Raw genomic sequence first — 14,947 nt, 5'->3', positions numbered from 1 at the left:
CCGCGCATGCGCAGAATGGCGACAACGCCGTTCTGTGCATGCAAAATCACTGAAAATCGCCGGATCCGCTTTCCGGCGATTTTCACTATATGGCGGGCCCCTGGAACGGATCCCCCGTATACCCGGGGCCCTCCTGTATTGTAAAATGTATGCAGCATTAAGACGATTACAATTCCTGAGTTTGCTAATCACGTCACACTCGTCTTTTTCTCCCAGAAGCAAGTACCAAGTTATTTCTAACCCCTTGCTCAGCAGAGCCCCTACACCCGACTACTAAATCACAACTCTCTTTCCCTGTTATTGGCATAGAAAGAGCTCTCCCGTGCACTGAACCTTTCAAATGCACTCTAATCAGCAGTTAATCTTGATATTTTTTCCATCCATCTTCATCTGTTACTTGTCAGCCATGACACACTTTGTATCATCTATCCACAGAAGGTTCAATGCTCCACATTCCATAGTTTTGATTGTCTGCCTCCAGCTCAGATTGGTTGAAACGTGGCATTTTTGATGTATTAAATCCGCTACTGCAGGTCATCAGTGACACATTTACCATCTCTTTTAAAATTTGTATGACATCCATACTGTATGTATGACTCATTAAATGTTTTTTTTTTTCTCCCACGTCCCTCCAATGCCAGTACAAACAAATGTGGATTAAGCCGCACCCTACAAGGCCCCCCCAGCTCACATCAGTTATTTTTGTCCTACTGGTAAAGAGGGTAGGCTTTCTCCTCACCAGTTTTGTGGTTTTTGCTGATAAATCTGGATACTGGAAGCCTCAGGCTTCCTTATTCCCGAGCAAAGGAGAAGATTGCCCAAAGTCCCCAAATACCACAACACGGTCGTTCAGTGAGTGGGAAATAAGTAGGTGTGGGCTTGCCTCTGGTCCTAGCTATTATAATGAAAGTATGCCCCCCCGCGTTGTGGTATTCAGGGGCAATTATACCCTCCTATGTACCTGAAGAACATTTCACTACGGTCGTTTGGAATAGCATCAATCTGGAGTGTAGGGGCCACTGATGGAAACAGGCCGCGCTGGTGCCGCCTATGAGTCCACAAGGCAGAATATGCCTTTTATAACCTGTCAGATCATCCGGGACAGTCCTCATGCAACTATCTGTGAGCAGGATTTGCATATTCCTATATGACCTTATGTGTACATCCGTTAATTATTTGTTTTTTTTCCCGGACCTTGAGTGTGGCCGCTTTCTGTTTCATGAGACTCGTCTGTTTAGGTTAATTGTTAATTATCTCTCTGATTATTGGGCAAGTGGGTTGGACTATGAGACCAGAATGTTTATGCTACCTATTTAGAGCTGGTCTGCGACGCTGGCCTACGCAGACTGCTGGGGTGCGCTCTGCTGGCCTATCCCACGGCGTGTGCGCTCTGCTGGCCTATCCCACGGCGTGTGCGCTCTGCTGGCCTATCCCGCGGCTTGTGCGCTCTGCTGGCCTATCCCACGGCGTGTGCGCTCTGCTGGCCTATCCCACGGCGTGTGCGCTCTGCTGGCCTATCCCACGGCGTGTGCGCTCTGCTGGCCTATCCCACGGCTTGTGCGCTCTGCTGGCCTATCCCACGGCTTGTGCGCTCTGCTGGCCTATCCCACGGCGTGTGCGCTCTGCTGGCCTATCCCACGGCGTGTGCGCTCTGCTGTCCTATCCCACGGCTTGTGCGCTCTGCTGGCCTATCCCACGGCGTGTGCGCTCTGCTGTCCTATCCCACGGCGTGTGCGCTCTGCTGTCCTATCCCACGGCGTGTGCGCTCTGCTGGCCTATCCCACGGCGTGTGCGCTCTGCTGGCCTATCCCACGGCTTGTGCAGTCTGCTGTCCTATCCCACGGCTTGTGCGCTCTGCTGTCCTATCCCACGGCGTGTGCGCTCTGCTGTCCTATCCCACGGCGTGTGCGTTCTGCTGTCCTATCCCACGGCGTGTGCGCTCTGCTGTCCTATCCCACGGCGTGTGCGCTCTGCTGTCCTATCCCACGGCGTGTGCGCTCTGCTGTCCTATCCCACGGCGTGTGCGCTCTGCTGGCCTATCCCACGGCTTGTGCGCTCTGCTGTCCTATCCCACGGCGTGTGCGCTCTGCTGTCCTATCCCACGGCGTGTGCGCTCTGCTGGCCTATCCCACGGCTTGTGCGCTCTGCTGGCCTATCCCACGGCTTGTGCGCTCTGCTGTCCTATCCCACGGCGTGTGCGCTCTGCTGGCCTATCCCACGGCGTGTGCGCTCTGCTGTTCTATCCCACGGCTTGTGCTCTCTGCTGTCCTATCCCACGGCGTGTGCGCGCTGCTGTCCTATCCCACGGCTTGTGCAGTCTGCTGTCCTATCCCACGGCGTGTGCGCTCTGCTGTTCTATCCCACGGCTTGTGCGCTCTGCTGTCCTATCCCACGGCGTGTGCGCGCTGCTGTCCTATCCCACGGCGTGTGCGCTCTGCTGGCCTATCCCACGGCTTGTGCGCTCTGCTGGCCTATCCCACGGCGTGTGCGCTCTGCTGTCCTATCCCACGGCGTGTGCGCTCTGCTGGCCTATCCCACGGCGTGTGCGCTCTGCTGTCCTATCCCACGGCTTGTGCGCTCTGCTGGCCTATCCCACGGCGTGTGCGCTCTGCTGGCCTATCCCACGGCGTGTGCGCTCTGCTGGCCTATCCCACGGCGTGTGCGCTCTGCTGGCCTATCCCACGGCGTGTGCGCTCTGCTGGCCTATCCCACGGCGTGTGCGCTCTGCTGGCCTATCCCACGGCGTGTGCGCTCTGCTGGCCTATCCCACGGCGTGTGCGCTCTGCTGGCCTATCCCACGGCTTGTGCGCTCTGCTGGCCTATCCCACGGCTTGTGCGCTCTGCTGGCCAATCCCACGGCGTGTGCGCTCTGCTGTCCTATCCCACGGCGTGTGCGCTCTGCTAGCCTATCCCACGGCGTGTGCGCTCTGCTGGCCTATCCCACGGCTTGTGCGCTCTGCTGGCCTATCCCACGGCTTGTGCGCTCTGCTGTCCTATCCCACGGCGTGTGCGCTCTGCTGTCCTATCCCACGGCGTGTGCGCTCTGCTGTCCTATCCCGCGGCTTGTGCGCGCTGCTGTCCTACCCCACGGCTTGTGCGCTCTGCTGGCCTATCCCACGGCGTGTGCGCTCTGCTGTTCTATCCCACGGCGTGTGCGCTCTGCTGTTCTATCCCACGGCTTGTGCGCTCTGCTGTCCTATCCCACGGCGTGTGCGCTCTGCTGTTCTACCCCACGGCGTGTGCGCTCTGCTAGCCTATCCCACGGCGTGTGCGCTCTGCTGGCCTATCCCACGGCTTGTGCGCTCTGCTGGCCTATCCCACGGCGTGTGCGCTCTGCTGTCCTATCCCACGGCTTGTGCGCTCTGCTGTCCTATCCCACGGCGTGTGCGCTCTGCTGTCCTATCCCACGGCGTGTGCGCTCTGCTGTCCTATCCCACGGCGTGTGCGCTCTGCTGGCCTATCCCACGGCGTGTGCGCTCTGCTGTCCTATCCCACGGCGTGTGCGCTCTGCTGGCCTATCCCACGGCGTGTGCGCTCTGCTGTCCTATCCCACGGCGTGTGCGCTCTGCTGGCCTATCCCACGGCTTGTGCGCTCTGCTGGCCTATCCCACGGCGTGTGCGCTCTGCTGTCCTATCCCACGGCGTGTGCGCTCTGCTGGCCTATCCCACGGCGTGTGCGCTCTGCTGGCCTATCCCACGGCTTGTGCGCTCTGCTGGCCTATCCCACGGCGTGTGCGCTCTGCTGTCCTATCCCACGGCGTGTGCGCTCTGCTGTCCTATCCCACGGCGTGTGCGCTCTGCTGTCCTATCCCACGGCTTGTGCGCTCTGCTGTCCTATCCCACGGCGTGTGCGCTCTGCTGTCCTATCCCACGGCTTGTGCGTTCTGCTGTCCTATCCCACGGCGTGTGCGCTCTGCTGTCCTATCCCACGGCTTGTGCGCTCTGCTGTCCTATCCCACAGCGTGTGCGCTCTGCTGTCCTATCCCACGGCTTGTGCGTTCTGCTGTCCTATCCCACGGCGTGTGCGCTCTGCTGTCCTATCCCACGGCTTGTGCGCTCTGCTGTCCTATCCCACGGCGTGTGCGCTCTGCTGGCCTATCCCACGGCGTGTGCGCTCTGCTGTCCTATCCCACGGCGTGTGCGCTCTGCTGTCCTATCCCACGGCTTGTGCGCTCTGCTGTCCTATCCCACGGCGTGTGCGCTCTGCTGTCCTATCCCACGGCGTGTGCGCTCTGCTGGCCTATCCCACGGCTTGTGCGCTCTGCTGGCCTATCCCACGGCTTGTGCGCTCTGCTGGCCTATCCCACGGCGTGTGCGCTCTGCTGGCCTATCCCACGGCGTGTGCGCTCTGCTGGCCTATCCCACGGCGTGTGCGCTCTGCTGGCCTATCCCACGGCGTGTGCGCTCTGCTGGCCTATCCCACGGCGTGTGCGCTCTGCTGTCCTATCCCACGGCGTGTGCGCTCTGCTGTCCTATCCCACGGCGTGTGCGCTCTGTTCATAGCTGGTGCTACACTTTTTGGGCAGAAGCTGATCTTCTCTCCCACCTTTGGAAACGCTTGGCAATCTTTTCTGGCAAGGAGCTGAAACACACGTACCCTTTTTTTTGAGCAAATGCCTGATTGCTCTGCTGCCTTTTTTTGGTCAGACGTCTGGATTTGCAACAGGCGCTCGGACCCATACAGAACCTGTTCGCTCATCTAGCCTTTTACAAGCATTTTTCTCTGATATTGGACTTGCTTTTCTTGATTGGTAATCCCCCTTTTTTTCTCCCTCCCACAATGAGAAGGGGGTTACTTAGCTATATGCCCATTCATTTGTACTGGCATAGGAGGGATGTGGGGGAAAAGGGGAATTATGCTTACCGATATACGACTTATTTTCTTTTAGTCCGTCCATGCCAGTACAAGGTTCCCTCCCATGAGAAATGTTTTTGTTATTTGTGTGTTAATATGCCGTCTTCTCTTTTATTCTATTGCTTGCCTAGACAGATAACTGCTGTGAGTAAGAGAGCAGGGAACCTTGTATGGGGTTGATGGAGCCTGATTCGTTGAAAGTTTGCCCTACCCCCAACTGGGCGGGGCTGAATCCCCATTTGTTTGTACTGGCATGGAGCGACTGGGAGAAATTGAATTATTGTCTATCGCATCACTGCCCCTGTTCCTTAAATCTGCTACGTTCCTTTTGCAGGAGAACATGCCCCGGGTTAACTTCATCTTTTGGACATGGTTTGATTCGATTCGGAGCCTGGTAGAAAAGCACCTGGAAAACATCTGGAATGATGGGTGCGTAGGAGGCAAACCGTGGACCTTAAAGCCCTGGTGACCTTGACACTTGTTCATAATGCTATCCTACACATGGTTGCTTTTCCTGGGGGGCTGGAGAATGTGGTCAGTTGGTCTAACTTGTACAAGGCAGAGCCTGAGTTTGGTTCAGTTTAGTCCATTGTGTATTCTTAACACTATAGACAGGCATCCATTTGCCTCATTTAGTAACTCCCTGTTGTCCCTTTTCTGCTTTGTTCATCTGTCTCTCTCTTCTCTCCAAAGTTATGTGATGGGGTTTGTGAGTCGCAAGAAGGAGGAGTCCCTTCTGAAGACAAAGATGACTGGCACCTTCCTTCTCCGCTTTAGCGAGAGCATCCGGGAGGGAGGGATCACCTGCTCCTGGGTGGAACATCAGGAGAATGGTGTGTGGAACCGGAGCTAGGGGCCCACATTGCAGTGTGAGATAGCAGAGTGCCTTGTTGCTTAAGAACAATACTTTCTGCACCTAATGTAGTGCTTAGAATGTGGCAAGAGCAGAAATGGGTGAGGAATAGCTGGGCATTGGATCAGAAAAGCAGGCTGCGTTTTCTTTTGATATAATATGGAATCGTGTATGCACACACTTGTATTGTTATTTAAATAGGGTCAGGATTACTTTTCCCCAGCTCATTCTTTTACTGATCTTGAACAGATCAAAGAGAGGGACAACCATTCATCCTGGTGAGAGGAGCGGTATATATTATAATTATGGAGGAACAGAATATGTCCATATTGTAGCACAACAGACGGTGACCTAGTGCTCTGCACCCCACAGGAACTCACTTAATTCGCTCTGTGGAGCCATACACCAAGAAAGAGCTCGACTCCATCCCCCTCACCGAGATAATCCGCAACTACCAACTTATGGCTGAGGAAAACATCCCTGAGAACCCCCTGAAGTACCTGTATCCCGACATCCCCAAGGACGAGGCATTTGGACCATATTATGAGCACAGAAGCGAATGTGAGAATGCAGTGTCATCCTCCATTACTTGTCAGTCCTGACGTACAGCACTCTGCATGCGTTGATACAGTACACTGTGCATGCTCTCCACATACAAATGTACACTGCTTTTTGAGTACAGATGCACTGTAGAGATGCTCTCTACGCTCTGGTTTCCTAGGTTGTTCACGTATTGTTACTGGTGCATTGTGCTTTGCGGGAGTGTGCCGACACTGCATATACTAACGCCTGCGTTTCATACATACAGATACACAGCACTCTGCAAATGAATTGATGCAAATAAATTGATGCAAATAAATTGATGCAAGCAGCAGCTCCCCAGGTTTCTTGATGTGGCGAGCACTGCACTTGGGCACATACACATGCATATGTAGGGTTGCACAGATGTACGCGTATCTAACCGGATTGTGCAAGACTGTACAGACACTCGTACTGTAATAAAATTCTTTCCCAGGACAGAGCTAGAGGTTATTTTAATTAATTGTTCTTCTCTTTTGCAGTAACTTTGGAATTCGAGAAGTATCTTAAGCGGAAGCTGATTATCGTGTCTGACCGGTAAGACAGACCAAAAGCTGACATTTTGGCCAAATATGTTAATATGGCCTCTGAAATAAGATATAATAAATATATATATATATATATTATGGTTGGTGAAAAAGGCGACAAGAAACCTCCCCCTCTTGTCGCCTTTTTCACCCACCATAATTTAAAATGTGTATGGCAAATCATACAGCCTTGAAAATTGCAAAGCCAGCTGTACAACCAACTTCACACGGAGACCCATTAAGGTTGAAACATGTCTGTGAATGGTTTCTCTGGCTTTGTATCTGATTCCCATGCTGTTCTTAAAAGCGGTGTTAACAGCGAGCATTAGCTTATAAGGGTTCCATGTAAAAATGTATTTCAGGCAAAAGCTGACACTACTCATTTGCATGTCATTTCCCAGAATCCCTTGAATCACTGAATGCTAAGTGATAATGGTGAAAGGCAGCATTGCAGAACTGTCTAAGACATGTGAATGTGCTCACAAGTGATATACTTTACTTGATACATAGATACATATATAGCAAATGGAAATATTACTGTATGCTCATTTGCATATATATATATATATGTGTGTGTGTATATATATATATATACACACACACACACACACACACACACACACACACACACACACACACACACACACACACACACACATACACTAGCTGAGAGACCCGGCGTTGCCTGTGAGTTAAATTTCCCGCTAGGAAAGGGGGGGGGGGGGGGGGGCAAAAAGGGAGGGGAGGGGGTGGACAGGAGGAGGGGAGTGGGGGTGGACAGGAGGAGGGGAGTGGGGGGGGACAGTGGACGGGGGGGGGGACAGTGGACGGGGGGGGGGACAGTGGACGGGGGGGGGGGGTCAGTGGACTGGGGGAACAGTGGACTGGGGGGGGAACAGGAGGGGGACGGGACAGTGGACAGGAGGAGGACGGGACAGTGGACAGGAGGGGGACGGGACAGTAGACAGGAGGGGGGGTGACAGTGGACAGGACGGGGGGTGACAGTGGACAGGAGAGGGGGGTGACAGTGGACAGGAGGGGGGTGACAGTGGACAGGAGGGGGGGTGGGTTGCTTAAAATTTGTGGGTCCCTCCTCTCCACTCCCCCTGTATGTTTCTTTGCTCCCCCCTCCCTCTCCGCTCCGGCCCCCCCCCATGCGTAGCTCCGGTCCCCCCCCCCCCCCATGCGTAGCTCCGGTCCCCACCCTACAGTGTCTGACACACACAGTGATACACACACACACACACAGTGTCCCACACACACAGTGACACACACACAGTGACACACAGTTACACACACACACACGTCACCTCTCCTTCCGGCCGCCGCCATCTTAGTTACTCCGCGAGGGAGGAAGGGGGTCCTTCCGGGCGCCGCCATCTTAGTTGCCGCGTGGCAGCTAAAGGCTGCCTGTCCGGCCGTCGGGGAGGGGGGGAGGTGAGTGGAGCACGGGGGAGGTGAGTGGAGCACACCGGGGAGGGGGGGAGGTGAGTGGAGCACACCGGGGAGGGGGGGAGGTGAGTGGAGCACACCGGGGAGGGGGGGAGGTGAGTGGAGCACACTGGGGAGGGGGGGAGGTGAGTGGAGCACACCGGGGAGGGGGGGAGGTGAGTGGAGCACACCGGGGAGGGGGGGAGGTGAGTGGAGCACACCGGGGAGGGGGGGAGGTGAGTGGAGCACACCGGGGAGGGGGGGAGGTGAGTGGAGCACACCGGGGAGGGGGGAGGTGAGTGGAGCACGGGGGAGGTGAGTGTAGCACACCGGGGAGGGGGGGAGGTGAGTGTAGCACACCGGGGAGGGGGGGAGGTGAGTGTAGCACACCGGGGAGGGGGGGAGGTGAGTGTAGCACACCGGGGAGGGGGGGAGGTGAGTGGAGCACACCGGGGAGGGGGGAGGGTAGTGGAGCACACCGGGGAGGGGGGGAGGTGAGTGGAGCACACCGGGGAGGGGAGGAGGTGAGTGGAGCGCACGGGGGAGGTGAGTGGAGCACGGGGGAGGTGAGTGGAGCACACCGGGGAGAGGGGGAGGTGAGTGGAGCACACCGGGGAGGGGGGGAGGTGAGTGGAGCACACCGGGGAGGGGGGGAGGTGAGTGGAGGGAGGTGAGTGGAGTGCCGGTGGGATGAGGGAGGTGAGTGTGATGGGGGGGAGGGAGGTGAGTGTGATGGGGGGGGGGGGAGAGGACAGAGAGGTGAAGGCTGCAGGTGAGGTGTGTTGGGGCCGGAGGGTAAGGGAGCGGGAGATGAGCCTCCGGGACCGGCGGGTAAGAGAGCGGGGTGTGTGTGTGTGTGTGTGTGTGTGTGTGTGTGTGTGTGTGTGTGTGTGTGTGTGTGTGTGTGTGTGTGTGTGGTCACTCCGCCTCAGGCCAATGAGAGGTGTGCGGGGGCGGGCGGGCCAAGGGACAAATGAGATTTCCCCTCGGGACACAGGAAGATGCAGACAGGCATACAGTGCTTTCACTAATATATAATAAGATATATATATATATACAGTAATATTTCCATTTGCTATATATGTATCAAATAAAGAATATCACTTGTGAGCACATTCACATGTCTAAGGCTTTGTCTCGCTTGCTACTGCAGCACCCGCTGGGGCGGCCGCTGGAGGGACAAGAGCCCTCCCCTCAATGGCGCCGCAGCGCTGTGGCGAGAGTTTCTATTGAGAGCAGGACTCGCCATACCCCCCGGCGGTTCAGCCAATGAGGGCGAACCTGCCGGGTGACGTCATGGCCGTAGCCCCGCCACGCCCTCCCCCCCCTTCCCTCCTCCACCCCCATTGGTCTCTCTTCCTGCAGCTCACTGCAGACCGGGGAATCGGCTGCACGCGCCGCCAGCCTCGCGGGCGTGCGTGCAGCGGAGGCACTGGGACCTTGGCCTTCGGCAGGTCTGCAATCCCGCCTTTCACCATTATCCCCAGCGTACAGCGCTTCCACTGCAGCAAGGGATTCTAGGAAATGACATGCAAATGAGCACACAGTGTTTCACCTTTTGTCTGAAAAAACATTGTTACATGGAGCCCTTATAAGCTAATGCTCGCTGTATGCAATACGGTAGAGGTTTCTCGTTGCCTTTTTCACCCACCATAACTTAAAATGTGTGTGTGTATATTTATATATAGATATGCACAAAAAAATCAGTCAGCACTCTGTAGTGAAAAAAAGAAAAAAACAGATGCTAGTCCCATAGAGAGTACATAACATATGAACCAATCCAGGGACCAGTAAAGAGACGGCAAACTGCACGGGGTTAATCCAAAAGTTTGTATTCAAGACATAAACACACGTAAGCCGACGTTTCGGTCTCACAGAGAGACCTTCCTCAGGGCCGTGCAACCCACAAGTGCAAGTGACCAAACATATATACCCCCACCCATGATACAGTGCACACAAAGAGAGCCAATCACCAACATGCAATTAGACATGGTATTCAGCATAGCTGCGCTCCGCGCCACCTCCCCCATTACCTGTAAGGCCATAGGACGTCAGTCGCCATTGATAGAGATCATGCACTTTAGCAATCAGGAAATTTACTTTGAGACGCTTGTCTCAGTGTCTAGTGTCAGTCCGGAGGCGCGTCACTAGCCACGCACGCGCAGTAGAGCCACACACACTGCCCGCCGGAGCGCCAGTCAGGAGCAGGCGCCACGCACCACAACAGTGTGCAGACGCCACGCATAGTCTCCCTGGCAACCTAGGACGCTGGCAAGCTAGACCGCGCATGCGCAGTATTGAAAACTGCATCTGACCGCAACACCCAACACACCGACAACAATATAAAGCAGAAAAGCGGGCATATAGCATTAAAGAAAGCCACAGGGGGGTACACACGGGACCAGAGCACAGAACATGCATGACACCACCACTACATGAATAAACAAAGGAAGTGAAGGTGTGCAAAGGAAGTGAAACAATGAAGCAATAGTGACATATACACATGAGGCATATTGCAAAACTAGGTCAGAAAAAGACATAATCAAAAGAGCATCTACAGGAAGCAGCTTAGTTTAGAGCTTTTCTAATGGTCGAGCGGTGCATAGCCATATGCTCTTTCAGCATCCTGACAGTCTTACCAATGTATAGCAATCTACAGGGACACCTAATAAAATACACCACAAATTTTGATTCACAGTTCAGTGTTTGTTTGATTTTAATCGGTGTACCACTATGCGGGTGATTATAACTGGCGCTCCGGCGGGCAGTGTGTGTGGCTCTACTGCGCGTGCGTGGCTAGTGACGCGCCTCCGGACTGACACTAGACACTGAGACAAGCGTCTCAAAGTAAATTTCCTGATTGCTAAAGTGCCTGCTCTCTATCAATGGCGACTGACGTCCTATGGCCTTACAGGTAATGGGGGAGGTGGCGCGGAGCGCAGCTATGCTGAATACCATGTCTAATTGCATGTTGGTGATTGGCTCTCTTTGTGTGCACTGTATCATGGGTGGGGGTATATATGTTTGGTCACTTGCACTTGTGGGTTGCACGGCCCTGAGGAAGGTCTCTCTGTGAGACCGAAACGTCGGCTTAAGTGTGTTTATGTCTTGAATACAAACTTTTGGATTAACCCCGTGCAGTTTGCTGTCTCTTTACTGGTCCTTGGATTGGTTCGTATGTTATATATAGATATCTATATATCTATATCAGTACCTGGAGGGTCGTTGGTAAGGCCTTCATCCAGCAGCAGATCGACAAGGGCTGAAGATGGTGGATCTAGATTTGGAAGATCATTGAGGAGGCCCTCATAATGTATTCTAAGTACTGCAGTTGCAAGTCTCTCTTATCCATGTTGCTCAAACAAGTATATAAAAAAAAATATATCATTTATGTATATCCTCAAATCCCTATCTCGCTGCTTTAAAGTGGTGGAATAAAATTGCAACGGGTATTCAAGTAGCACTTGTTCTGGAAAGTTTAACCATGCTATTAATCCTGAACAATATATTCGGCTAAAGTGGGAAAAGGTACATGCCAACTTGCAAATGAGGCCGGCATTGCAAGTAAGGCCTCCACCCCCAAATATGAAACACATCAAATAGCAATGGCCATTATACAATAAGTCTGAGTATGGCTGACTGCAGAGTGAAAAGTGTAAAAACCCTGACATGGTTTAAGTTGTGTTGTATTGTTTTGGTATTTGTTAAATGTTATAAAAATGTGGATTATAAATAAAGAATTTGCAAAAAGCAATGGCCCTCATTCTCTGGAGACTGGATTGTCCCTGGGCCTGCCAGCGTTCAGAAAGTAGGCATGAAGCCAGAGGATGCTAAGAATCCCTAAAAGCTCAACAAAAGCGGTCATTCAAATCTAAATCTGGCTACCTACAACTTCCCAAATTCTATCCAATGAAGAAGAACTGCAAGTATTGGAAGACTAACTTCGTAAAATAAAAAAAATAAGAGTAAATGGAATAATGTTGACCTTGGTGAAATAAGAAGAATAGATGAAGCATTGAGCTTAAAAGCGGACAATATTATATTACAGAGGTACAGATAATGGAATAATCAGTGGAGTAGGCTTCATCGTTAACAAGAGATGAATACCCTTTTTCATGAGAATATTATTTTATTTTAGCCTAATTGGTAGGAGCGCAGGAATCGTTCTTTTTTTGTTTTTCTATATGTTAAGGCCTATCTTTTTACCTGCAGCAAACTTCTATAGGGAGGAGCTCGGTATTATGTACAGTCTGAATTCATGAGTCAAGAAGAATCCAAATTGAAAATGGACATGGAATGGATTTGATGGAATCAAGAATGAAATTGATTATATCCTAGCTAACAAGCAACAGGTGATGGAAGACTGCACAGTCCCGGTTTGACACATGGAGTGATCACCAATTGGTTTGTTGCAAATTACATCTGAATTGGCAAGATGAAACTGATTCAAAAGAAGATAAAAATCTTAAGAATAACAGAAAACACTTTAAACTATAAGTGAAAAATCACTTCAGCTTGCTCAAAATGCCATGGAACAATTATGGAGAACTTATGGTGTTGAAAGCGCATAAAAAAAACTGGAGGAATCGCTACAGAAAACAGGATAAGAAAATATCTGATGAGACAAAGCAATTACTGAGGAGACCAGAAATGAGGCAATCCAAGACGCAAGAAGAATTGAATGTGCACAGCTGTGTCAGACAATCCGCACATGTAGATCTGAAGATGTAAGAAAATGTAACTGATATGGTGAAGAAAACTATCAAAGGTAACCAAAACTTAAAGAAGACCAAGCAATGACTGATGTTTGGGAAGAAGCAAATCATTGCAATCAAACAAGACTATGGATCAATGATAAAAGACAGTGCACTTATCATAAAGAGAGTTGAGGACTTCTATATGAAATTGTACACGAACACAGATAAAACAGGGCAATGATATACAATGCGTCTTTCCAGAAGAAGTGGCAAAAGCAATAAAATCCATGGAGAATGGGAAGGCTCTTGGGGAAGATGGAATTACAACTGAAGTCTTGAAAGAACCGGGAGAATTGTTCATCTGGGTAGGAAAAGCACGGTTTACTATATCTAAACCAGGGGTGCGCAATTTTTTTTTGTTTGCGCCCCCCCCCCCTTTACCTTTTCTCTACCATCAGTGGTGTCATATCACTTTGTGTTGTCATGGCGATGTGTCGCCAGAGAGCAGATAAGGGGCATAGAGAGTCCTCGCACGCTCCCCCGCAATTTTATTTAAACGCTAAATTTTCTTTCATGATGTGCTCATTTGCATGTCATTACCCAGAGTCCATGGCTACAGTGGAAGCATTGTATTATTAGGTCTGCAAGCATCATTGCAGACCTGTCTCAGACATGCAAATATGCTCGCAGGAGGTATTTTTTATCTGCTGTACACAGTACAGTGGTGGGTTTTGGTCACTTTTTCACTCGCCATAACTCTTATTTGGGGTTTGGATGAATAGCAAATATAACCTTTTGAAAACCGGTCCTCAGCAGGCCGTCTGATCCCAGAGCCTTGACGTGTGTATTAAAGCTGCAGTTCAGTCTTTTTTTTTTTTACATTTATTTTTTTACTTCAATAGTTTCATGTGTGCAATCTCTAATTACCTAAAGAACTGTATAGCTGCAGGTCAATTCGTTTTCCATGTATTGATAGGTCGAAATTTGGTGACATATTAAAAGCTGGGATTTGTTTATAATCTGCTTGACTGGCAGTGGAAGCTCATGAATATTCATGAGCACTCCTGCACTGACAAGTGCTAGAGGGAGGGCAGGGCTGACAAAGGGGTGTGCCAGGGCTTGTGACAGGACATGAAGGAGCAGTGCCTTAGCAAATGGCTGTTAAAATAGAATACAAGAAAATTGGTCTTTCAAAGTTGTGTTTTTAAAAACAGAAAATGCTAAAAGTATTTTTTCTTACTACAGAACTGATTTATTAAAAAAAAAACACATGCAGGATATAGACTGAACTGCAGCTTTAAATGAGTGGTAATTGTATCAATATGGATACAAGTAGCATTGGTAATGGAACAACCACAACAGGTAGGCACCAATAATATGTGAGGCTGGTGATATGGCAAAGGCAATGAGCGCCAATAATAATTGACTGTGTTCCTATGACCGTGCATCTAGTGTGCGCGCACACAGCAGAGCGCCATGGCACGGCCGCAAATAGAAAAGACAAAATTAGGTGTCTTTTCGAGCACGGCCGCGGGACGTCAGTCTCGTGAAGCGGTGCAGCCAATGAGAGCGAACCAGCTTTGTGACGCGTCATCCACGCCTCCCCATCGCTTTCCCAATCTCCTGCAGGGATAACAACCAATCGCTGGGGCTGCAAGAGTGTGCTAGGCTGTGCGCACGCACGCCAGCATTATAATATAGACCTACGATGTGTCACTGGAGCAAGCTAGGCTGCATAAACTCTGTCCTCAAAATAGATGGCTGTAAATATAGAGAAAAATTAAGATGGAATGGAAGATCCCTGTTAATTAATAATTATAATAATTGTTTGTTCTTGTATAGCGCTGCTAGTTTTACGTAGCGCTTTACAGAGACATTTTGCAGGCACGGGTTCCTGCCCTGTGGAGCTTACAATCTGTTTTTGGTGCCTGAGGCACAGAGAGATAAAGTGACTTGCCCATGATCACAAAGAGACAACACCGGGAATTGAACCAGGTTCCCCTGC

At 51.2% G+C, this 14,947-nt stretch overlaps 1 protein-coding gene across 3 annotated transcripts in view; it reads left to right on the top strand.

The window, feature by feature from the left end:
* Nucleotides 1-14,947, top strand: part of STAT2 (signal transducer and activator of transcription 2) — a 110,818-nt gene that overhangs the window by 66,163 nt on the left and 29,708 nt on the right. For all 3 annotated transcript variants that reach the window (XM_075591400.1, XM_075591399.1, XM_075591398.1), the window contains exons 19-22: nt 5,190-5,284; nt 5,549-5,688; nt 6,081-6,269; nt 6,770-6,824. In XM_075591400.1, the coding sequence (XP_075447515.1) occupies nt 5,190-5,284; nt 5,549-5,688; nt 6,081-6,269; nt 6,770-6,824 (479 nt within the window). The remainder of the gene's footprint in view (nt 1-5,189; nt 5,285-5,548; nt 5,689-6,080; nt 6,270-6,769; nt 6,825-14,947) is intronic.

Source organism: Ascaphus truei, chromosome 3 (genome assembly GCF_040206685.1).
Source record: "Ascaphus truei isolate aAscTru1 chromosome 3, aAscTru1.hap1, whole genome shotgun sequence".
Classification (NCBI taxonomy): Eukaryota; Metazoa; Chordata; class Amphibia; order Anura; family Ascaphidae; genus Ascaphus; species Ascaphus truei.
This window is presented reverse-complemented; position numbering and strand designations above follow the sequence as displayed.